The following is a 26,972-nucleotide window of genomic DNA, read 5'->3' as shown; positions in this document are numbered from 1 at the left end:
TTTTATGGCTTAATAGTATTCGTGTGTGTGTGTGTGTGTGTGTGAGAGAGAGAGAGAGAGATTCGTGTGTGTGTGTGTGTGTGTGTGTGTGTGTGTGTGAGAGAGAGAAAGAGAGGGAGAGGGAGAGAGAGGGAGAGAGAGAGAGAGAGATACATACACACCACCATCTTCTTTATCCATTCATCTGCCAATGGACACTTAGGTTGTTTCCATATCTTGGCTACTGTAAATAATGCTGCAGTGAACATTGGAGTGCACATATCTTTTCAAATTAGTGTTTTTGTATTTTACAAATAAATACTCAGAAGTGGACTAGCTAGATGGATGGATGATATGGTAGTTGTATTCTTAATTTTTTGAGGAACCTCCATACTGTTTTCCATAGTGGCTGCACCACTTTATATTCCCACCAACAGTGCACAAGGGTTCCCTTTTCTCCACATCCTTGCCAAAACTTGTTATTTCTTGTCTTTTTGATAATAGCTATTCTGACAGGTGTGAGGTGATATTTCATTGCAGTTTTGATTTCCATTTCCTTAATAATTAGTGATGTTAAACATCTTTTCATGTGCCTGTTGGCCATATGTATGTCTTCTTTGGAAATATGTCTATTTAAGTCCTCAATTTTTTAATTGGATTATTTTCTTATTGAGATGAATTTTTTATATATTTTGGAAAATAACCCCTTATCAGATCTATCATTTGCAAATATCTTCTCCCACTCAGTAGGTCGCCTTTTCATCTTTTTGATGGTTTCTTTCACTGTGCAAAAGCTTTTTAGTTTGATTTAATCCCATTTGTTTATTCTTGCTTTTGCTGCCTTTGCCTAAGGAGACAGATCAAAAAAATATTGCTAAGACCTATGTCAAAGAGCTTACTATGTTTTCTTCTAGGAATTTTATGGTTTCAGGTCTTACATTCAAGTCTTTAATCTATTTTTAGTTTATTTTTGTATATGGTATAAAATAATGGTTCATGGCCGGCCCCATGGCTTAGCGGTTAAGTGCGCACGCTCCGCTACTGGCGGCCCGGGTTCGGATCCCGGGTGCAGCTGACGCACCGCTTCTCCGGCCATGCTGAGGCCGCATCCCACATACAACAACTAGAAGGATGTGCAACTATGACATACAACTATCTACTGGGGCTTTGGGGAACAAAACAAAAAAAGGAGGAGGATTGGCAATAGATATTAGTTCAGAGCTGGTCTTCCTCAGCAAAAAAGAGGAGGATTAGCACAGATGTTAGCTCAGGGCTGATCTTCCTCACAAAAAAAAATAATAATAATGGTCCAGTTTCATTCGTTTGCATGGAGCTGTCTAGTTTTCCCAACACCATTTATTGAAGAGACTATCTTTCCCCATCATATATTCTTGCCTCCTCTGTTGTAGACTAATTGGCCATATTGGTGTGGGTTTATTTCTGGGCTTTCTATTCTGTTCCATTGATCTATGTGTCTGTTTTTGTGCCAGTACCATACTGTTTTGATCACTATAGCTTTGTAGTATAGTTTGAAATCAGGGAGCATGATTCCTCTAGCTTTGTTCTTCTTTCATAGGATTGTCTTGGCTATTCTGGGTCTTGCATGGTTCCACACAAATTTTACGGTCACTTGTTCTAGTTCTTTGAAAAAATGCCAGTGGTATTTTGATAGGGAGTGCACTGAATCTGTAGATTGCTTTGGGTAATATGGACATTCAATGTATGTTAAATGTATGTATGTTAATACAATATCAACTCTTCCTATCCAAGAGCATGGTATATATTTCCATTTATTTATGACATCTTCAATTTCTTTCATCAATGTCTTATAGTTTTGGGAGTACAGGTCTTCCACCTTTTTGGTTAAATTTATTCCTAGGTATTTTATTCTTTTTGATGGGATGTTAATTTCGGATGTTAAATGGGATTGTTAATTCCTCTGACAGTTTATTATTAGTCTATAGAAATGCAACAGATTTATGAATATTAATTTTGTATCCTGCAACTTTACTGAATTCATTCATTAGTTCTAATAGTTTTTTGGGGAGTATTTAGGGTTTTCTATATATAGTACCATGTCATCTACAAAAAGTGACAGTTTTAATTCTTCCTTTCCAATTTGGATTACTTTTATTTCTTTTTCTTGCCCAACTGCTGTGGCTAAGACTTCCAATACTGTAATGTTGAATAAAAATGACTGGAGTGGTCATCCTTGTCTTTTTCCTGATCTTAGAGGAAAAGCTTTCCTCTTTTCAACATTGAGTATGATGTTACCTATGGGTTTGTCACATATGGCCTTTATTATGTTGAAGTACATTCCCTCTTTGCCTATTTAGTTGAGAATTTTTATCACAAATGGATGCTGAATTATGTCAAGTGCTTTTTCTGCATCTACTGAGATGATCATACAATTTTTATTTTGTTTCATTAATATTGTGTATCATGTTGATTTGCAGATGTGGAACCACCCTTGCATCCCAGGAATAAATCCTACTTAATCATGGTGTACGATCCTTTTAATGTATTGTTGAGTTCTATGTGCTAATATTTTGTTGAGGATTTTTGCATCTGTGTTCATCAAGGATATTGGCCTGTAATTTTCTTTTTTCGTGCTGTCCTTGTCTAGTTTTGGTATCAGGGTAATGCTAGCTTTGTAAAACTGGTTTTGGGAGCTTTCCCTCCTCTTCAATTTTTTGGAATAGTTTGAGTACAATACGTATTAAATCTCTGAATGTTTTGTAGAACTCGCTGTGGAAGCCTTCTGGTCCTGGACTTGTGTTTGTTTGTAGTTTTTGATTACTGTTTCAATGTCCTTATTAGTGATCAGTCTATTTAGATTTTCTACTTCTTCATGATTCAATCTTGGAAAATAGTTATGTTTCTAGGAATTTATCAATTTCTTCTAGATTGTCCAGTTTGTTGGCATTTAATTGTTTGTAGTAGTCTCTTACAATCATTTGTATTTCTGTGGTATCTGCTGTAACTTCTCCTCTTTCATTTCTGATTTTATTTATTTGAGCCCTCTCTTTTTTTGGTGAGTCTAGCTAAAAGGTCTGTCGATTTTGTTTATCTTTTCAAAGAACCAGCTTTTAGTTTCACTGATCTTTTCTATTGGTTTTTTTAGTCTCTGTTTCATTTATCTCTGTTCTGACTTATTATTTCCATCCTTCTACTAATTTTCGGCTTCCTTTGCTTCTTGTTTTTCTAGTTACTTTAGGTGTAAAGTTAGATTGAGATTTTTCTTGTTTCTTGAGATAGGCCTGTATTGTGAACGAACTTCCCTCTTACAAGTGCTTTTGCTGCATCCCATAGATTATGGTATGTTGTAGTTTTGCTTTCATTTGCCACTAGGTAATTTCTGATTTCTCCTTTGATTTCTCTGATCACTCACTGGTTGTTTAATGGCATGTTGTTTATTCTCCACGTTTTTGTAGTTTTCCCCATTTTATTCTTGTAATTGATTTCTAGTTTCATACTATTGTGGTCGGAAAAGATGCTTGATATGATTTCAATCTTCTTGAATTTACTGACACTTGTTTTGTGGCCTAGCATGTGCTCTACCCTGGAGAATGTTCCACATACATCTGAGAATTGTATGGTGCTGCTTTTGGATGGAATGTTCTGTATACGTCTATTAAGTCCATTTGGTCAATGTGTTGCTTAAGGCCAATGTTTCCTTACTGATTTTCTGTCTGGATAATCTATCCATTGATGCAAGTGGGGTTTTAAATTCCCCTACTATTATTGTATCGCTTTCAACTTCTCCCTTTAGTTACGTTAATCTTTGTTTTATATATTTTGGTGCTCTTACGTTGGGTGCGTATATATTTATAAATGTCATTCCTTCTTGGTGGATTGACCCTTTTATCATCATGTAATGGCTTTGTCTTTTATTACAGTCTTTGTTTTAAAGTCTATTTTGTCTGATATGAATATAGCTAATTCAGCCTTTTCATTTCCATTTGCATGGAATATCTTTTTCCATCTCTTCACTCTCAGTCTGTGTGTGCCCTTACTTCTGAAGTGAGCCTCTTGTAGGCAGCATATAGCTAAGTCTAGTTTTTTAAATCTATTCAGTCACTGTACGTCTTGTGATTGGTGAATTTACTCCATTCACATTTAAAGTAGTTAGTGATAGGTATGTACTTATTGCCATTTTGTTAATTGCTGCCTACCTTTTTGTAGTTCCTCTCTGTTTCTTTTTACTTCTCTTTCCTTGTGACTTTATGTCTTCTTATTTTTATGTTTAGATTCCTTTCTCATTTTATTTTGTGTATTTACTACAAGTTTTTCCCTTGTGGTTTCCGTGTGGTTCACATATGACTTCCTGTGTAAATGGCAGTCTGTTTCAAGTTGATAGCAACTTACATTTGAACACATTCCAAAGCTTTACCTTTTTACTCCCTGCTCCCACAATTTGTATTTTTGATATCACATTTTACATATTTTTATTTTATGCAGCTCTTCACTCTTGATTGCAATTTTAGTTAATTTTACTACTTTTGTCTTTTAACCTTCATGCTTTGTTTATATAGACTGATCCACCTTTATTATATATTTACTCTTTCCAGGGAGATTTTTACTTTCCTGTTTTCTTACTATTGATTAGTGCTATTGCTTTTCACTTAAAGAAGTTCCTTTAACATTTCTTGTAGGGCCAGTTTAGTAGTGATGAACTCCTCTAGCTTTCGCCTATCTGGAAAACTCAATCTCACCTTCAATTCTGAATGATAATTCTGAAGAGAATTCTAGGTTGAAGGGTTTTCCCCTTTCAGTACTTTCAATATGTCATGTCACTCTCTTCCGGCCTGTGAAGATTTTTGCTGAAAAATCTACTGATAGCCATATGGGGTTTCCCTTGTATGCAACTAGCTGTTTTTCTCTTGCTGCTTTTAGGATTCTCTCTTTGTCCTTAACTTTTAATGTTCTAATTATAATGTGTCTTGGTGTGCATCCCTTTGGGTTCATCTTATTGAGAACTCGCTGGGCTCCCTGGACTTGGCTGTCTGTTTCCCTCCCCAGATTAGGGAAGTTTTCAGCTATTATTTCTTCGAATAATTTTTCTGGCCCTTTCTTTCTCTCTTCTCCTTCTGAGACCCGATAGTGCGAATGTTATTCTGCTTGATGTTGTCCCAGAGATCCTTAAGGTTTTTCACTTTTTCAAATTCTTTTTCCATTTTGTTGCACTGACTGGGTAAATTCCATTGTTTTGTTTTCCAGCTTGCTGATTCTACTTTATCCAGTCTGCTGTTGAACCCCTCTGGTGTATTTTTCAGTTCAGTTATGACTTCTGTTTGGCACTTTCTTATATTTTGTATCTCTTTGAAGTTCTCACCATGTTCATCCATTCTTCTCCCGAGTTTGGCAAGCATCTTTATGATCATTACTTTATGATCATTACTTTAAACTCCTTATCAGGTAGACTGTTTACCTCCATTCCATTTAATTCTTTTCTTGAGGATTTGTCTTATTCTTTTGTTTGAAACATATTCCTTTATCTCCTCATTTTTGCCTAACTCTCTGTGTTTGTTTCTATGTATTAGGTAAATCAGCTACCTTTCCCAGTCTTGAATGAGTGGCCTTATGTAGGAGATGTCCTGTGGGGCCCAAAGGCACAATCCCCTCTGGCTACCAGAGCTAGGTGCCCAAGGGGTGTCCCCTATGTGGGCTGCAGGCATCCTCCTGTTGTGGTTGGGCCGCAGCTCTGGCGTGAGGAGGGGCAGGGCACCTGCGACTGCTGGGGTACACTGGTGGGTGGAGTTGGCACCTGGCCCTGCTTCAGGGTGTGGCCACAACTGCTGCAGTGTGTTGACTGGCAGGGCTGGTGTCCATCCCTGCTGGGAGGCGCAGCCACAACTACTGTGGTATGTTGGTGGGCAAGGCTGGCTCCTGGCCCTGCTGGGAGGTGCAGCTGTGACAAGCATCAAGCATTTAGAAGGTGTATAAAAGTATGTTTGTTTTACCTTAATGACATGGGATGTATCATTTCTATTTGGCTGATCATTCGGCAACTGGTCTCTGTGGATTATCCATGAGTGTTTTAATACTTGTTCTGTAGTGTACCGCTGATGTGGGTCCATATGTAGCATATGGGAAAGTAAATCCTAAATTAAAATGAAAAATATACATATATGAAACTATATATCAGTAAAGGTTTTGGTGAAATACATCATTTCACATTTTCTTAAATTATGCAAGCATCAGTAGCTTCGTGATCTGTTTTATTTTGACCTGCCTTTAGGGAAAACAAAACCTATATTCTGCACAGTTAACTGCCAAAAGAGAAGCTTGAAACAGATTTTTTCAACATACAATAAATACTCATTTATCATTTTTAACTTAGGGGATACCAAATCTGTGGAAATGGAATGTGATCAAAGATGGAGGAAGAAAAACTAGAGTAGCAGGAGTTATCCTGGGATGTGCTAATTGATCAAGAGGAGAAAGGAGCTATCGATCTTTGCTGGTAAGCTTGGCCCCAAAGTATAAGTGTATCTGCATACAGATACAACAGAGAAGGGAGGGTTCTATGTTGTTAATTCACTCAATAACTTGGGGTTTACTATATAAAATACTAAAGATAGCAAAACATAAATCCAAGGTTAGCAGCTAACTGCTAGCATAGTAGTGGTCAGAGTATCATAAGTTTTAAATCAGAGTAACTGTGAATATCTTATTTTATCTGTGTTATAACAACAAGTTGTAAATGTAATATAACCTCATAGTAAAACACAATTTTAAATATATTAAATGTTGCAACAATTTTAAATAAACTATCTCTACCAAGCATCTTTTACAGAAAGAAGTAAATGCCCCTTAATAAGCATCTTCTAAAATAGAAACAAAATCATCATTTGCGAACTTTTCCTCAATAGCAGAAGCACTGAAACTGAAGACTCTAAGTAGTAACATCAGAATTTGAAGAATAATGTAATTGGTTGAAACTACGCAGGGGAATAGAATAACCAACCAAAAAAAATCTATCAGAGGCTGGCCGGGTGGCATAGTAGTTAAGTTCACGTGCTCCGCTTCAGCGGTCCGGGGTTCACAGGTTCAGATGCTGGGCACGGACCTACGCACCGCTGATCAAGCCATGCTGTGGTAGGCGTCCCACATATAAAGTAGAGGAAGATGGGCATGGATATTAGCCCAGGGCCAATCTTCCACAGCAAAGAGGAGGCTTGGCAATGGATGTTACCTCAGGGCTAGTCTTCCTCATCAAAAAAAAAATCTATTAGAAAAAGAACAGATGTTCAGAAATACAGGGAAAATAATATTAAAAAAACAAAAAAACAGTGAATTACTTCAATAAAATAGACTTAAATAACAATCATAAAAAACGATAAAAGTTCAAAAGTTCAAGGACTTCTGCCTCTGGCCAACATGGAATGCCAGGGACTGGATTCACCCACTCGCTTGAAACAACGCCCCCCCCCCGCCCCCAAAAAAAGACTCTAAAATACAGGAAATAAGAGTTTTCAAGAGATCAGATATTAGGCAATGAGAGTGATTCCTAAGAGATGGGAAACAAATCAAGTAATCCCTATGACTGCCCCAGCTTGCCACCTTGAGAGTGTTTTTAGGCTATTGTGCAGGTAAGGGGAACCTAGGCAGAGCCTGGGCAGATTCCTTGAGTTGAGGAGAATTGAGAGTCAGGGGAGACCAAAGCAGATAGAATTAACAGGACAAACTACCAGAGAGGTGAGAGGAGCAAAAAGAGAACTACAGAGATCTGTAGAGGGTCTCCCACAAGTATTCAGCTGATTACTGATTAACTCCACATATGTGAAAAAAATGCCAAAGGCCATGAGAAGAACTATCTGAAAGGATTAGAGGGAAATCAGAGCTTATATAGGGTGAAGGATACAGCCAGACTGTAAAATCTCATAATTCATGTAGTATTTGGTAGAGTACTTGAAAGAAACCTGCCTGAGTAGTGAGCAGCCCTAGACTAAACACTATTCTGGTCCTACCTAGAAAGTATTAAAAGTAAGACACAGAAGTATCAAATTGTACCTAACTTAATTGTGGCCCAGAATAAAGGTCAAGAATATTTATAGGAATAAAAAAGCATCCAGCACCCACCAAGGTAAAATTCACTATGTCTAATTTCTTATTAAAAATTACCAGGCATACAAACAGAAGGAAAATACAATGCATAATGAGGATAAAAAAATCAATGAATCAAAATCAACCCACGATTGACACATATGTTAGAATTAGCACACAAGGACATTAAACAGTTATTATAACTCCATTCTATATGTTCAAAAGTTAAATAGAGACAAAGATATAAAAAGACACAAATCAAAGTTCTAGAGATGAAAACTAAAAATGAGAGACAAAAAAAACAAACCGCATAGGATTTACAACAAATTTGATATGGCAGGTAAAAAGATTGGTGAAGACAGCAATAGATACTAGTAAAAAGAAACACAGAGTGTAAAACAAACAAGCAAAAGAACAGAGCATCAGTAAGCTGCAGGATAACTTTAAGTGACATAATACACAAGTGCAATTGGTGGCCCAGAAGGAAAGAGAGGAAAAAAATGTTTGAAGAAATAATGCCTCCAAAATTGGCAAATTTAATGGAAACCATAAACCCATAGATCCAAGAAGCTCAATGAACCCCAAATACAAGAAAAATAAAGAAAATTATATCAAGGCAAGTGAAACCAAATTGCTCAAAACTCAAGATAGAGAAAAATTTAAAAGCAACTAGAGGAAAAAAAGGCATGCTACATATAGTGAAACAAAGATAAGGATAACAGCAGATTTGTCAGAAAAAATTTCAAACGACAAGATAATAGAACTCCCGAACAATCAATGGGTCAAAGAAGAAATCAAAAGGGAAATAAAAAAATACCTTAATAAATGAAAATGGAAATACAACATACCAAAACTTATGGGATGCAGCAAAAGCAGGTCTATGAGGGAAATTTATAGCAATGAATGCTTACATTAAGAAAAAGAAAAGATCTCGAATAAACAACCTAACCTTACACCTCAAGAAACTAGAAAAAGAAAAACAAAGGCCAAAAATAGCAGAAGATAGGAGACAATAAATATCAAAGCAGAAATAAATGAAAGAGAGACAAGAAAAATAGAAAAGCCTAACAAAACTAAGAGTTGGCTTTTTCAAAAGATAAAATTGACAAAAGTTTAGTTAGACTAAGAGAAAAAGAGAGACGACTCAAATAAAATTAGAAATGAAAGAGGAGACATTACAACTGATACCACATAAATACAAAGGATCATAAAAGACTACTATGAAAAATCATATGCCAACCAACTAGATAGCCTAAAAGAAACAGGTAAATTCTTAGAAACACACAACCTAGCAAGGCTGAATCATGAAGAAACAGAAAAACTGAACAGAACAATAACGTGTAAGGAGATTGAAGCAGTAATCAAAGACCTCCCAACAAAGATAAGCCCAGGCCAAGACAGTTTCACTGGTGAATTTTACCAAACATGTAAAGAAGAATTAATGCCAATCCTTCTAAAACTCTTCCAAAAAACTTAAGAGGAGGAAACACTCCCAAACTCTTTTTACGAAGCCAGCATTACCCTGATACCAAAGCCAGAAAAGGATACTACAAGAAAAGAAAATACAGGCCAATATCCCTGATGAATATAGACAAAAAAAATTCTCAACAAAACACTAGCAAACCGAATTCAACAGCACATTGAAAGGAACCTACACTATGATCAAGTGGAATTTATCCCTGGGAAGCAAGAATGGTTCAACATACACAAATCAATAAATTTGATATACCACATTAATAGAATGAAAGATAAAAACCATATAATCCTCCCAATAAATGTAGAAAAAGCATTTGACAAAATTCAACATCCTTTCATGATAAAAACTCTCAACAAATTGTTTATAGAATGAATGTACCTTAACATAATACAGGTCATATATGACAAGCCCACAGCAAACCTTATACTCAGTGGTGAAAGGCTGAAGCTTTTCCTCTGAGATCAAGAACAAGACAAGGATGCCCACTCTCATACCTCCTATTCAACATAGTATGGGAAGTCCTAGCCAGAGCAATTAGGCAAGAAAAAGAAATAAAAGGCATCCAAATTGGAAAGGAAGAAGTAAAATTATCTCCATTTGCAGATGACATATTCTTATATATAGACAACCCTGAAGACTCCACCAAAAAACTGATACATGCACCCCTGTGTTCATTGCAGCATTATTCACAATAGCCAAGACTTGGAAGCAAGCTAAATGCCCATCAAGGGACGAATGGATAAAGAAGATGTGGTATATATACACAATGGAATACTACTCAGCCATAAGAAACGATGAAATCCAGCCATTTGTGACAACATGGATGGACATCGACGGCATAATGCAAAGTGAAATAAGTCAGAGGGAGAAGGTCAAATACCGTATGATTTCCCTCATTAAGTAGTAGATAATAACAACAATAAACAAACACATAGGGACAGAGATTGGATTGGTGGTTACCAGAGGGGAAGGGGGGAAGGAGGAGGGTGAAAGGGATAATTCGGCACATGTGTGTGATGATGGGTTGTAATTAGTATTTGGGTGGTGAACATGATGTAATCTATGCAGAATTAGAAGTATAATGATGTACACCTGAAATTTATACAATGTTATAAACCAATGTTACTGCAATAAACAAAAAATTAAAAAAAATTTTAAAAATTTAAAAACTAATTTAAAAAACTATTAAAACTAATAAACTAATGAATTCAGTTGCAAAATATAAAATCAACATACAAAAATCACTTCCATTTCTGTGCACTAACAATTAACTATCTGAAAAAGAAATAAAACAATCCCATTTATAATAGCAGCAAAAAAAAAAAAATAAAATATTTAGGAATAAATTAACCAAGGAAGTGAAAGATCAGTACACTAAAATTATAAAATATTGATGAAAGAAACTGAAGATGATACAAATAACTGAAAAGATACAGTGTTTTCATGGACTGGAAGAATTAATACAGTCATATGTCACTTAACAATGGAGTTATGTTCTGAGAAATGTGTTGTTAGGAGATTTTGCCATTGTGTAAACATTATAGAGTGTACTTACACAAACCTACATGGTATAGCCTACTACATACCTAAGCTATATGGTACCTCCACTGCTCCTAGGCTAGAAACCTGTACAGCATGTTACTGTACAGAATACTGTAGGCAACTGTAACACAATTGCAATTGTAAGTATTTGTGCATCTAAACATAGAAAAGGTACAGTATAAATATGGTATAAAAGATAAAAAATGGTACACCTGTGTAGGGCACTTACCAAGAATGGAGCTTGCAGGACTGGAAGTGACTCTGGGCAAATCAGTGAGTGAGTGGTGAGTAAATGTGAAGGCCTAGGACATTACTGTACACTACTGTAGACTTTATAAGCACTGTACACTTAAGCTACATCAAATCTAGAAAAAATATTTTTCTTTCTTTAATAACAAGTTAACCTTAGCTTACTGTAACTTTTTTACTTTATAAACTTTTTAATTTTTTAAAAATTTTTGACTTTGTTGTAATAACACTTAGCTTAAAACACAAACAACACATTGTACAGCTGTACAAAAATATTTTCCTTCTTTATACCATTATTCTATAAGCTTTTTTCTATTTTTAATTTTTTTTTTTTTTAGTTTTTAACAAAAAAGTTTAAAAAGTAAGACACAAACACACATATTAGCCTAGGCCCACACAGGGTCAGGGTCATCGATATCACTGTCCTCCACGTCCACATCTTGTCCCACTGGAAGGTCTTCAGGGGCGATAACATGCATGGAGCTGTCGTATCCTATGGTAACAATGCCTTCTTCTGGCATACCTCCTGAAGGACCTGCCTGTGGCTCTTCTTGAGGAGGTGTGTCTTTTCAGAAACACGTCCATGGTAGTTTGGTTTTGTTTTTTTCCCATTATAGATTTGCTTGTAAGCAGATAATGCATCATGAACATTCCTCTCTATTAAGGAAAACATTTTGGTGTTGGGGTCCATGTTTTCAAACTTTTTAAGGAGCATGTTGAGGCCTGCAAAAGCTTCTTCTAAATGCTTCACTGTGATTTTTCTTGGGGGGGGGGTTCTTCTTTTTCTTCTCCTGCAGTTTCCTTTTCTCTTATCTCTTCTTCAGCTATGCATTCTTGTTCCAGTCCCAACAACTCCTCATTAGTCAATTCCTCAGGAACTGTCTAGGAGCTCCTCAATGTCATCCTCACTCACATCCAGGTTAAAGGTGTTTGCCATCTCAACCACAACCTTGTTGATTTTTGTAACCTCCTCCTTAGAAATCCTTTGAAGTCATGGACGAAACTCTTGAGTGTCTTCTTCCAGATGTCAGTCATACACTCCTTGGTGATATCACCCCAAGCCCAAGCAAGGTTCTTGATGCAGTCATGGATGCGATCATTCCAGAATTGCATCAGTGTCTTCCTCAGTTGCAGCAATAACCTTGGCTGGCAAAGGTCCTCATCAGGTAGTAGGCCTTAAAAGCTGCTATAATTCCTTGATCCATTGGTTGGATCAAAGAAGTGGTGTTTGGAGGGAGAAATACCACTTTGATATTGGGACGAAGATCACCAATAAAAGGAGGATGTCTGGGAGTATTATCAAAAATAAGCAAAATCTTGAAAAGTACGTTATTCTCCAAACAGTACTTCTCCATTTCGCTGGCATGGGAATTCAGGAGGGCATCTTGGAAGAGGAGCTGGGTCATCCATGACTTCTTATTGCTCCTGCAGTACAGTGGCAGTGTATGCTGATATGCTTGAAGGCCCTGGGGTTCTCACTGTGCCAGATCACAAAGGGTTTCAATTTGTAGCCTGCAACATTGCCCTTAAGGAAGACTGTTATCCTGTCCTTAAAAGCCTTGAAACCTGGCATTGACTTGGCCTCCTTATGAATGAAAGTCCTTTCAGGCAGCTCGTTCCAGAATAGGAAGGTTTCATCCATATTGAATATTTGCTCTGGCAAGTAATTTTCCTCCACAATCAGTTTATCTAGAGTTTCAAAAAATTTTTCAGCTGCCTTCACATCAGTACTCTCAGACTCACCATTCACTTTCACATTACGTAATGAATAAAAATTCTTCAATCATTTAAACCACCCAGAGCTAGCAGTAAACTCAACATTGTAGTCAGGTTCAGCCTTTTCGTTCAACATCTCAAACAAACTTTTTGCTCTGGCTGTGATTGTCATGGTGCTGAGAGGGATATGCTTCCATGTCTGGTCTTCATCCAGGTCATTAGAAGTTTCTCCATGTCTGATGTATGCCCTTCTCGAATTTCTGTTAGTTTCATTGCCTTCAATGAAGCAGATCCTTTAACAGCTTTCATCACATTGATCTTGTTCTTCAAGATCATAGCTATGGTGGAATGGGACATGCCTGACTGGCAAACAATAACCATCACTGATTTTCCACCTTTGTAGTCCTTAATCACTTTTAATTTCATTTCCAGGTCAATCACCTGACACGGACTCTCATTGGCAACATTATCAGTGAATCTTGTATGTGTAGGGCCCATGTTCATGTTGAACAGAACAAAATGAAATTAAATCAAGCACAAGAGAAAATGATGCACGAGATGTGTAAGGCTGCTCCCAGTGTAATACAGCATACTGTTTTAGAGTAAACTCTATCTTTCATAAGTAGAAAGAGTACACTCTAAAATAACAAAAACAAGTATAGTATAGTAAATACATAAACGAGTAACATAGTCACTTACTATCATTATCAAGTATTATGTACTGTACATAATTTTATGTGCTATACTTTTATATGACTGGCAGTGCAGTAGGTTTGTTTATACCGGCATCACCACAAACATGTGAATAACGTGTTGCATTATGACATCACAACTGCTATGACATCACTAGGCAATAGGAATTTTTCAGGTCTATTATAATCTTATAGGACCACTGTCATATATGCAGCCTGTCGTTGACCAAAATGTCATTCTCTGATGCATGACTGTACTGTTAAAATGTCCATACTACCCAAAGCCATCTTTAAATTCAATGCAATCCCTATTAAAATAGAAAAAAAAAAATAATACTAACAATAATAATAATCTTAAAATTCGTATGGAGCCACAAAGGGCCCCAAGAAGCTGAAACAATTCTGAGAAAAAAACAAAGTGGAGGCATCACATTTCCTGATTTCAAACTATATTACAAAGTGTCATAATCAAAACAGTATGGTACTGGCATAAAAATAGACACACAGCCCAAAGGAATAGAATCAAGAGCCCAAAAATAAACTCACTCATCTATGGTCAAGTAATATTTGACGAGAGAGCCAATACTCAAAGGGATAAGAATAGTCTCTTTAATAAACGGTGCTGGGAAAAGTGGATATTCACATGCAAAAAAATGAAATTGGACCACTCTCTTATACCACACACAAGAATTAACCGGAAATGTATTAAAGACTTAAATGTAAGACATGAAACCATAAAACTCTTAGAGAAAAAGCTCCTCGACACTGGTCTTGGCAAGGACTTTTTTGGATATGATACCAAAAGCACAAGCAATAAAGGCAAAAAAAACAAAAACCAAAAACCTAGTGGGACTACATCAAACTTAAAAGCTTCTGGGGGCCAGCCCGGTGGTGCAAGCGGTTAGGTGCACGTGCTCCACTGCGGCAGCCCAGGATTCACCAGTTTGGATCCCAGGCATGCACCGACGCACTGCTTGGCAAGCCATGCTGTGGCGGCAACCCATATAAAGTGGAGGAAGATGGGCACCGATGTTAGCCCAGGGCCAGTCTTCCTCGGCAAAAAAAAAAAAAAAAAGAGGAGGATTGGCAGATGTCAGCACAGGGCTGATCTCACAAAAAAAAAAAAAAAAAGCTTCTGCACAGCAAAAGAAACAATCAACAAAACGAAAAGGCAACCTATGGAATAGCAGAAAATATTTACAAACCATGTATCTGATACGGGGTTAATATCCAAAACACATAAGAATCTCATACAATTCAACTGCTAAAAAACCTCAAATAACTCGACTGAAAAATAGGCAGAGGATCTAAATGGACATTTTTCCAAAAAAGACATAGAAATGGTCAACTGGTGCATAAAAATGAGATATCACCTCACACCTGTTGTTAGTGCCGTCAAGTCAATTACGATTCCCAGCAACACTGTGTACAGCAGTGTGGAACCCTGCCTGGTCTTTGCACCATCCTCTTATCTTCTGGCGCTATATCAGACAATGCTCCGCTGCTATTCATAGGATTTTCATGACCAACTTTTTCAGAAATGAGTGGCCAGATCCTCCTTCCTAGTCTGTCTCAGTCTGAAAGCTCCACTGAAGTCTGTCCACCGTGCGCAACCCTGATGGTATAGCCCCAGTGGCATAGCTTTCAGCATCACGGCGACATGCAGCTGCCACAGTATGACATCCAACAGATGGGTGGTGTGGTTCCCTGACCAGGAAATGAACCTGGGCCACGGTGGTGAAAGCGTGAAATTTTAACCACTAGACCACCAGGGCTGGTTTCACACCTGTTCAAATGGCTATTATCAAAAAGACAAGAGATAACAAGTGTTGGCAAGGATGTGGAGAAAAGGGAACCATTGTGCACTGTTGGTGGGAATGTAAATAGCTACAGCCACTATGGAAAACAGTATGGTACTTCCTCAAAAAGTTAAAAACAGATCTACCATATGATTCAGCAATTCTACTTCTAGGTATATACCCAAAGGAAATGAAAACAGGATTTCAATGAGATATATGCACTCCCATGTTTATTGCAGCATTATTCACAATAGCCAAAATAATGGAAACAACCCAAATGCTCATCAACGGGTGAATGGATAAAAAAAATGTGGTATATATACACAACAGAATATTATTCAGCCATGAGAAAGGAGGACATCCAGCAATTTGTGACAACATGGATGGACCTTTAGCATATTATGTCAAGCACGATAAGTCTGACAGAAAAAGACAAGTATTGTATATCACTTATTTGTGGAATCTAAAAAAATCAAACCTGTAAAAAACAGAGAGTAAAATGGTAGTTACTAGGGCATGGAGGGTAGAGGAAAAGATGAATAGTGTTTAAGGGTACAAACTTGTAACAAGTAGTAAATAATCCATTGATCTCTAATGCACAGTATAATGAATATAGACAATACTGTGCTATAATTATATAATATGATAAATATCACTACAACAGCAATATTATAATATATAAACATATCATAGTGGGCCGGGCCGGTGGCACAAGCGGTTAAGTGTGTGCGCTCCACTGCAGCGGCCCAGGGTTTGCTGGTTTGGATCCCGGGCGCGCACCATGCTGTGGCGGCGTCCCATATAAAGTGGAGGAAGATGGGCACGGATGTTAGCCCATGGCCAGTCTTCCTCAGCAAAAAAAGAGGAGAATTAGCAGATGTTAGCACAGGGCTGATCTTCCTCACCAAAAAAAAATATATATATATCATATTAACACACTGTACATCTTAAATTAAAAAAAAACAAAAAGTAACTTATAGAATGGGGGGAAATATTTGCAAACCATATCTTTGATATGGTGTTAACATTTAAAATATATAAGAAACTCATACGACAGCAAAAAAAAAAAAACAAATAATCCAATTAAAAATGGGCGGAAGACCTGAATAAACATTTTTCCAAAGGGACATACAAATGGCCAACAGGTACATGAAAAGATGCTAAACACACTAATCATCAGGCAAATACAATTCAAAAGCACAATGAGATATCACCTCACACCTGTTAGAATGGCTATTATCAAAAAAATAAGAGATAATAAGTGTTAGCGAGGATGTGGAGAAAAAGGGACTCTGTGCACTGTTGGTGGGAATGTGAATTGGTACAGCCATTATAGAAAACATTACGGAAGTTCCTCAAAAAATTAAAAATAGAACTACCATATAATCCAACAATCCCAGTTCTGGGTATATATTCGAAGGAAATAAAGCACTATTTCAAAGAGATATCTACACCTTCATGTTCACTGCAGTATTATTCACGATAACCAAGATATGGAAATAATTTAAGTGTTCGTGGACAGACGGATGCATAAAGAAAATGTGAGATGTATGAGAGATATTCTCACTCACACACACACACGCGCACACACACACACACAGAATATAATATTACACAACCTTAAAAAAAGAGGGAAATTCTGTCATTTGCGACAACATGGATTATCCTTGAGGGCATTATACTAAGTGAAATAAGTCAGACACAGAAAGACAAATCCTGTATTGTGTCACTTATATGTGGAATCTAAAAAAGCCGACCTCACAGAAACAGTGAGTAGAATGGTAGTCACCAGTGGCTTAGGTGGTGGGGGAATGGGGAGATGTTGGTGAAAATGTACAAATTTCCAGTAATAACATGAATAAGTTCTGGGGATCTAATGTGCAGGAGCATGATGACTCTAGTTAACAATACTTTATCATATACTTGAAAGTTGCTAAGAGAGTAGATAATGTTTTCATGACAAAGAAAATGGTAATTATATGAGGTGACAGAGGTGTTAACTAATCTTATTGTGGTAATTATTCCATAATATATATGTGTATCAAATCATCATATTGTATACCCTATGCTTACACAATGCCATATGTCAATTCCACCTCAATAAAGCTGGAAAAATAAAGAAAACGCTGGAAAAATATCTTTAAAGTACGGAAACAAAAAAAAATATGGAAACTTAGCATTTTATATTGAGTGAATATATCCTGCAAAATCAATGGGGAAAATTACCAGGGGTAAAGAAGATTATTTCATAACAAATAATCAAGAAGACAAACATAAACAATTTTATGCACCTAAAAAGAGTGCTTCAAAATACATGAAGCAAAAACTGATATAACTGCAAAAAGAAAAAGACCAATCCATAAGTATGGTTGAAATGAGAAAGTAGACATCACAAGAGCCTACAGATATTAACAGGATAGTAAGGAAATTTTATGAAAAACTTTATGCCGCTATATTTGACAATGGACAAATTCCTTGAAAGAAAAAGAATGCCAATGTTCACTCAACAAGAAACAGATAACCTAAATAGCCATACAGCTATTTAAAATATTGTATCTATACTTAAAAACTTCCAACAAAAAAAAACTCCAAGCCCAGATGGAGTCACTGGCGAATTATAACAAACACTAGGAAGTAACTCGGTTCTAAATAACTCTTCCAGAAAACTGAAGAAGAGGTAACGTTTCCCAACTCATTTAATGAGGTCAGTGTTACCTTGATAACAAAATCAGAAAAAGATATACAAAAAAACTACAAACCAATATCCATCACAAAAACAAATGTAAAAATTGTAAACAAAATTTTAGCAAATCAAATTCAGTTATATGTATATATAAAAAGGATAATATACCATGACTAAGTATTGTTTATCCTGGGAATACAAGGGTGGGTTAACAATTGAAAATCAATGTAATTCAGCATAACAACAAACCAAAAAATAAAAACCATGTGATTTAGCTCAATAGATATAAAGACGGCATTTGACAAAAGTCCAACAACCATCCTTAATAAAAATGTTCCTCAAACTGGGAACAGAATGGAACTTCCCGAACCTAATTAAAAGCATCTTCATTAAAGCTACAGCTAACATTATAGTTAATGGTGAAAAATGAATGATTTCCCTCCAGATCAGGAACAAAACAAGAATGTCCACCCTCTCCACTTCTAAAACACTATACTACAAGCTTTAGCCACTGAAATAAAGAAAATACATTCATATGAGAAAGAATTAAAACTGTCTTTATTCACAAATGACATGATTGTCAATGTAGAAAAACTGATGGAATCTACAAAAAAGCTACCAGAATTAAGTTATTTTAGCAAAATTGTAGTTTATAAGATCACTATAAAAAACAATCATATTTCTACATACTAGTAACAAAAAATAGGAACATGAAATTAAAAAACAATGCCCTTTACATGAGTATGAAAAATAGGAAACACTTAGGTAAAATATACCATAAAAGATGTGCAAGACCTACACATTGAAAAGCATAAAACATTGCTGAGAGAAACTAAAGAAGCCCTAACTAATTGGTTCAGAAGACTCAATGTTGTTCAAGTGTCAATTCTCCCCAAATTGATCTATAGATCCAACACCATCTTATCAAAATCCTAGCAAGCTTTTTTGGTGGAAACTGAAAAGCTGACTCTAAAATTCACATGGAAATGCAAAGGACCCAGAATAGCCAAAACAACTCTGAATAAGAAGGAAACAGTTGGAAGACTAGCAGTACTGTAATTTCAAAACTTATTTATAAAGAAACAATCATCAAGACAGTGTGGTAATGGAGTAAAGTTAGACAAGTAGGTTCAATGGAACAGAAAAGAGAGTACAGAAATAGAACCATGCATATCTGAAGTTGATTTTCGATCAAGATACAAATGCAATTCAGTGCAGAAAGGCTAGTATTTTCAACAAATGGTGCTGAAACAATTGGGTATCCATATGGAAAAATGAATTTTGACCCATATACAAATATCAAATCAAAATGAACCACAGACCTAAAGGTAAAACCTTAACCTATAAAACTTCTAGAATACAGGGGAAAACACTTGAAACCTTGGGTAAGGCAAAGATTTCTTAGCTATAACACCAAAACCATGATACACAGAAGAAAAATAAAAGGACATTGATCTTTATCAACATTAGAAACTTCTGCCCTTCAAAAGATACTTAAGAGAATTAAAAGACAATCCACAGACTGAAAGAAAACATTTGCAAAGCATAGCTCTGATAAAGGACTTGAATCTAGACTGTATTAGGAATTCTCAAAACTCAAGAAAATGACCCCCAAAAAAAGAAGGGGCAAAAGATTTCAATAGACAATTCAAAAAAGATAAGTGGATGGCAAATAAGCATGTGAAAAATGCTCAACATCATTAGTTACTAGGGAAATGCAAATTAAAAATACTATGAGTTACTATTATATACCTTTAAAAATAGCTAAAATTATAAATAAATGATCATATGAAGTGTTGACAAGGATATGGAAGAACTAAATCTCTCATACACTGTTGGTGGAAATGTAAAATGATACAGGCACCTTGAAAAACAGTTTGGTGGTTTCTTAACAAGTTAAATATATGACCCAATCATTCCACTCCTGAGTATTTATACAAAAAATAAGAGGCATGCATCCATACAAATACTTGCACATGTATATTCATTGCAGCTTTACTGGTAATACTACAAAACTGCCAACAACCCAAATGTCCATCAACAGGCAAATGGATAAACAAACTGTCGTGTATCCATACAATGGAATATTATTCAGTTATGTAAAGAAACAAACTATTGCTACATTCCAACAACATGGATATATTTCAAAATAATTATGATGGGTGAAAGAGACCAAAAAAAGAGTACATACTGTATGATTCCATTTATACACATTTCTAGAAAATGTAAACTAACCCGTAGTGTCAGATAACAGGTTGCCAGAGAATAAGGAGGTGGGGGATTGTGATTTGGGGATGTGGGGCAGCAGGAAAGGATTATAAAGAAGCATGAGGACACTTTTAGGGGTTATGGATGATATGCTTATTACTTTGATTTTGGTGATGGTTTCACTGGTGTGTAAATATGTCATAACATTAAATTATATACTTTAAATACATGCATTTTATTGTGTATCAGTTATACCTCAGTAAAATTGTTTAAAAAAAATCAATGGTCTAGCCCAAAAGACTATGTCTCTCTACTCCCACTCACCAAAGTATGTTTCAACATATAAACCAACTATACATACTAAAATTTAATAAGAAAAAAAAAAAACACTACTCTGCTCATCATTACACTTATCTGACCTTTTGAACTTTCCTGAGAATTCTGAGGGATTACTGAAAGGTACAAGTAGTGATGGTGAGAGAATGAAAAAGAATTTTAGGAGATGAGCCTCTACAGATATTGAAACACACTGCTATGCCTTAAATTTTACTCATGAGGGTCTTTGTTGCCAATGGGAAGTTCAAAGATTAACATTAGACTGTCAGAGTGCTTTATACGTTCTTAATGACATCAACTAACACTTATTGAACACTTACTCTTTGCCACATATATTAACCTGTTTAATCTTCGTAACAACCCTGAGGTAAGTACTATTACTATCTGAGGCACAAAGAGATTAAGCATCATTCCCAAGGTCACACAGCTAGTGAGTATGTGTTATAGAGATAGTAAGTAAGTACATGCATCTAGGCAGTCAGTCAGACTCTGGTTCATAAGTACTAAACTATACTACCTCTCATTCTTCTCCATTAAACTCAATATTGATGCCTAAACTTCATATAATTATTGCTTTCTTTTTAATATAATAACTATCATGTACACACAGTAAGTATTAATATTTATAGCATTAAGTAAGCATTTGTGGAAAATATCAAAACCTTTGTTTCAGAAAAAAAATTCAGTTTTCCATAATTAAGTGTAACAATATTAAGTTTTATTATATATTCATTGAAAAAAATTAACTGAAATTAAGGACAATTAAAGCTAGGATGGCCATATAATTTGTTATCCAAACCAGGACACTTGAGAGTGAAAGGCATAAACCAGGACTGTCCCAGGCAAACTGTTAGGTATGTTCAACCTAGTCAAAGCAAAAAGGATATAATTACTTCTGGGGTAAAAGTCAGCTAAGTTATATAAGACTAAGGTACTTTTATAAATGTTTCACAGGTGCTTAAGCATACAAAATGGTCAATTAATTTGGAAACAAAGACTGATTTCCAAAAGCAAAGTGGATTCGCATAAAATGAAAATGCGGTAAATGGGGCCATTTCCTAAATGTTTACAAAACATTATAATTGTATCCTAGGAAAGATATGAACAGAATGCTCATTAGTTTATGCTATCAAATGGCTTCATAGCAGAAGTATTAACATTTTGCTACTTTCTTTTAAAGACCTTGAAGTAGTTTCAATAGGACTTAATTTACCTTATTTCTTTTTAACTTCCCTCAGAAATAAGCAGGAATATCTCCTTGACAGAATGATAAGCAGAGGATAGATGACAAATGAAAGAGCAAAAGTGTCATTATCTTAAGTAATATGCAATGAATTTTCTTGATAATTAAGAGGAAAATGAGCTCACCCACAGTTCATAAAAATCTGTCACTTCCATATGAGTAATTTTCCATTTTTTCTAAGTGGATATAGTAGTGCTGGCCAGTTTAAAAAAAAAAGATACTGAGCCATGACAAGAATGATCACTCATATACAATCAGTTGGGTATTTAGTTAGATAACCTAATTGGAAGAAAACCATTACTAATAAAAATTATTAACAATCTAACCTAGACCTCAAAGATTTCTATTTTTTTATATCCATTATAAGTAAAAGCCAGCAAAACTCCAAATTCTGTGAGCGTACATGAATACAGGAGAACAGCAATCTTCCTATTCTTCTCACAGGGCTCAGGTGGCAAATTTATTAAAGTTCGGAAACTATTCATTAATAATTCATCACTTCTATTTCAACTTTAATCATGTGAGATAAACCATTTTTTTAACCACAGTTGTTACTAATCATACTGCAAGCATTTTAATTTGGTTAAAGTGTTACAATTCATACTTCCTCAGTATAAAAGACTGAATTCCATACATACTTAAGTAACACTTTCTGCCTTGATTACAGGTAACAACAATTATCCCTCAGAATAAAACTAAGAGCAGAATTCTAATTATTGAATTTGCTAGTGTATCTTCCTAGCTTTGTTTAGACATTGTAGTCTTTCTCTAGTATAATTTGGCATAAAGTGTTTGAAAGCTATGGTACTAGAAGTTCTAGAAGGTTTTCAATATAATGTTTTAACCGTAAAATTGCTCTGCAATATAGATTATATAAAGGGTAATAAGCATCAGTATACTTAATTTCCATATTATAGAAAAGAAGTAGGTGAACAATAACACCTTTCCTTTGAGACTTCTATTATTAAAGAATTAAGACCTCTTTTTCCTCTGTTCCATCCACATAAGCCAAGCTAATAAAGCCTTTCTTCCTCCAGAAAAGTCTTCTCTAACATGTGGTAGACTGAAAAGAGTACTGGACTGAAAATCAGTTCCAGTTCTGCCACTCATTAGGGTGTGACCATGGAGAAGATAAATTCTACACATCTTGGTTTACCTATCTGCAAAATGATGGACCAGATGCCTTCTAGCTCTAGAAATCTATGACTTGTAAATACATGAACAAAAGACTCTTTTATTAAAAGCAACTTGAAGCCAAAATGGAAAAGAAATATTTGTGTAAAACCTGGCAACTTACTTCAAATTTATATTCATTTACAATAGGACATCTATCTTAATACAATGGACAAAAAAAGTTTACAGTGTAAATTAATGCAAGGTATACTTAAAGATTAAACAGCTTATGAAAAAGTATTCAATTAAAATATTTATTATGCCGGGTGTGAATGGAAATGCAAAAATGAAGATAACATTTAAAGCTCCCTGAGTGGAAAGAATAAAAATGTACACAAACGAATATATGATAAAGGAGAATGTGAAAAGCGCTCTAATAAAAATACACACAATGTAGTAATGAAAACACAGTAGGGGAAAAGTAGTTGCTCTTTTTAAAGGAGGCAAGGGAAGAGGTCATAAATAATTGTCCCATAGGAACTTCTACTGGGCAATTCTTTATTGACCAAGGATATATGTATTTGAAATAAGTAACACTTAATTTATTTAAAATACTCTAAAATTTAGATAGAACAGCTTTCTAATTAATCTGCTATTATTGTGTTTATTTTTAATATGGAGTAACACCATGAAATTTTCATTACTCTCTTGCCTCTTCTACTTTTTCTTAGTTTGCCAGATTCTTCTTCTTGTCTCCCCTGTTTTACAAAAGGGGAGCGACAAGGCCAGTGCTCTCAAAGCTTAAGGTTTGGAGGTGAGGAGTTGGCTGAAACTATTGCAGCAATAAGTCACACAAAGCTAACATGACTTCCACTATCACTCCCACCCCCACCATCATTTAACTGAATGAACAAAGTCTAGCAACTCTGCACGGACAGGAGGCAAACAGAATTTCTTCTATATGCTTCTGGTGATGGTACTCACCAATAGTAAGAAAAGCATTTAAAAGGGAAAAGTAGCTTGTAAGGAACTATAATGAGGTAAAACAATTGTCATGAGGTGACAGCAAATACCACAGTTCTCACAACTAAAGGGAACTAGTTTAAGAGGTTATGGACAACTGAACAATAGTTTACCTTCATCACTAATTTAAAACAGACAAAAAAATCATACCGTTAAAATGTACAGGAGATAGTTTTTTAAAAGGTTCGTATCGCTCTTCTGCTCAGTAATCTGCCACATTCTCAGAAAAGGTTCAAAGACAAGCTAAAGTAACTTAATTCATAAAAAGGGAATACACGCAAGACCTTGTGAAATATTTCGACAATATCCCCCAATATCTTTTCCTATGTTAATTTCTCCAGAATATCAGACTAAAAGAGAAGATGAGAATAAAACTGAACTTTAATGTGTATTATTGCTTAAGCACTAGATGGACTCAAAACATAAAACACATGGAACATAGAAAACAAAAATCTAAGCACAACTGGCATATAAATATCTATTTCACTGTTAGATTCGCTGTTGCCAGTTATTTTTTTAAAGGAATGCAAGAGGATCAGATGTATAGCTTTAAACATTGGAATTGCTCCTTGGGAAAATGTATTTTCTGACGCACAAACAGGCTGACAATAAAGTACATATATTTAATGAATAATACTAGTAGTTTCAACCATTTTACAAGGAGAAATCAGACAAACTATAAATAAACCCAATTGCATAGAAACTGAATTTTGGAGTTGGAAGGAACCAAAGGGAGAATTTAGTTTCCAAATTTTACAGAAGAGAAAACTGACATAGCCACTTAGTAGATCAAAAATGAGCACTCAGTTTTCCTGGCTTCCAATCAGCTATTTCTTCTACTATACCACACAGCACACCTGTGTTATGGCTAAGATCCAAACACAAGTTTAAAAGGTAATGACAATGAAAGTAGACCATTATCTTACACCATACACAAAAATTAACTGAAAATGGATTAAAGCCTTGAATGTAAGACCTGAAACCATAAATCTCCTAGAAGAAAACATAGGCAGTACACTCTTTGACATCGGTCTTAGTAGTATCTTTTTGCATACTATGTCTACTCAGGCAAGAAAAACAAAAGAAAAAATAAACAAATGGGATTACATCATATTAAAAATCTTCTGCAAAGCAAAGGAAACCATTAACAAAATGAAAAGACAATCCACCAACTGGGATAAAATATTTTCCAATCACATATCTGACAAGGAGTTAATTTCCAAAGTATATAAAGAACTCATATAACTCAACAACAAAAACATGAACAACCCGACCAAAAAATGAAATGGGCAGAGGATACAAACGGACATTTTTCCAAAGAAGATATACAGATGGCCAACAGGCACATGCAAAGATGTTCCACATCACTAACTATTAGTGAAATGCAAATCGAAACTACAATGAGATATTACCTCACGCCCGTCAGAGTGGCTATAATTAACAAGACAAGAAATAAGTGTTGGAGAGGATGTGGAAAAAAGGGAACCCTCATACACTGCTGGTGGGAATGCAAACTGGTGCAGTCACTATGGAAAACAGTATGGAATTTCTCAAAAAACTAAAAATAGAACTACCCTATGATTCAGCTATTCCACTACTGGGTATGGGTATTTCTCCAAAGAACATGAAATCAATAATTCAAAAAGATATATGCACCATACACACACACACACACACACACACACACACACACACACAATGGAATACTACTCAGCCATAAAAAAGACAAAATCATGCCATTAGTGACAACACAGGTGGACTTTGAGGGGTATTATGCTAAACAAAATAAGACAAAGAAAGACAAATACCATATGATTTCACTCATACATGGAAGATAAACACACACATAGATAAGGAGAACAGATTAGTGGATGCCAGAGGAAAAGGGTGATGTACACCATACATGTGTATGGTGATGGATAAAAACTAGACTATTGGTGGTGAACACAATGAAACCTATACAGAAATTGAAATATAATGTACACCTGAAATTTACACAATGTTAAAAGCCAATATGACCTCAATAAAAAAAAAAAAGTAATGACAATCAAATCCCTGATTTATTTATTCTACAATCATCAGGATACGAGATTTATTCCATAATATACCCTACAGATTAGCTAGTCTTCTTGAGACAATTAGGCTTTATCATTAGCAGATATTAAATATAAGCAATTCCTTTTTTCTTAAAATGTTTTCTACTTCAAATTGAAGTTTAAAAGCTTCAGGGCCCTATAAGCCACATGCTGACAACTTTTAGGCTTCTGTTTTAAAACTTAAAATTTTTAAATTATAAATGTAAGAATTAGTAGTCAAGGATTGATCAATTATTTTTTTTCCTAAAGTAAGGCCAGTTACTCTGAAACTACACTATCTAATAGAGCACCCACTAGCCACACGTGGCTATTAAGCACTTTAAACATGTGGGTAATCCAAATTCACATGAGCTGAAAGCATAAAATATACATCAGATTTCAAAATTTTTAATATGAAAAAAGAATGTAAAATATCTCATTAATTTTTTTATATTATTAGATGTTGAAATATTTTGGATATAATATACCAGGTTAAATAAAATATATTATTAAAATTAATTTCACCTGTTTCTTTTTGTTTCTTTTTGTTTTTTAATGTGGCTACTAGAAATTTTAAAATTACATATGTGGCTTCCATTATATTCTATTGGACAGCTCTAAGCCATCAATAATAAATATCTAGGTGCTACTGATAAAAAATTCATATATTCTCTAAGAATAAGTTAACATTATAAAAATTGCTTACATAATCACTAGTCAATGTCTGTGCTAAAGAAGAAATGATGTGTAAAAACACACTAAATGCAGAAATCAACTTTAGTTGGCTT

The 26,972-nt window shown here is 35.3% G+C and overlaps 1 protein-coding gene across 5 annotated transcripts in view; it reads right to left on the bottom strand.

The window, feature by feature from the left end:
- The window catches only part of RPS6KA6 (ribosomal protein S6 kinase A6), a 180,485-nt gene that overhangs the window by 25,522 nt on the left and 127,991 nt on the right, over positions 1-26,972 (bottom strand). For 3 of the 5 annotated variants that reach the window (XM_087427031.1, XM_087427028.1, XM_004436755.3), the window contains exon 21: positions 5,943-6,083. The exons of the other annotated variants lie outside the window; for them this stretch is intronic. In XM_087427031.1, coding sequence (XP_087283157.1) covers positions 5,943-6,083 — 141 coding nt within the window. The remainder of the gene's footprint in view (positions 1-5,942; positions 6,084-26,972) is intronic. 5 annotated transcript variants of the gene reach the window in all.

This window comes from Ceratotherium simum, chromosome X, assembly GCF_057802395.1.
Source record: "Ceratotherium simum simum isolate JZ-2026a chromosome X, ASM5780239v1, whole genome shotgun sequence".
Taxonomy (NCBI): Eukaryota; Metazoa; Chordata; class Mammalia; order Perissodactyla; family Rhinocerotidae; genus Ceratotherium; species Ceratotherium simum.
Note: the sequence above shows the minus strand (reverse complement) of the source record. Positions and strands in the feature narration are given on the sequence as shown.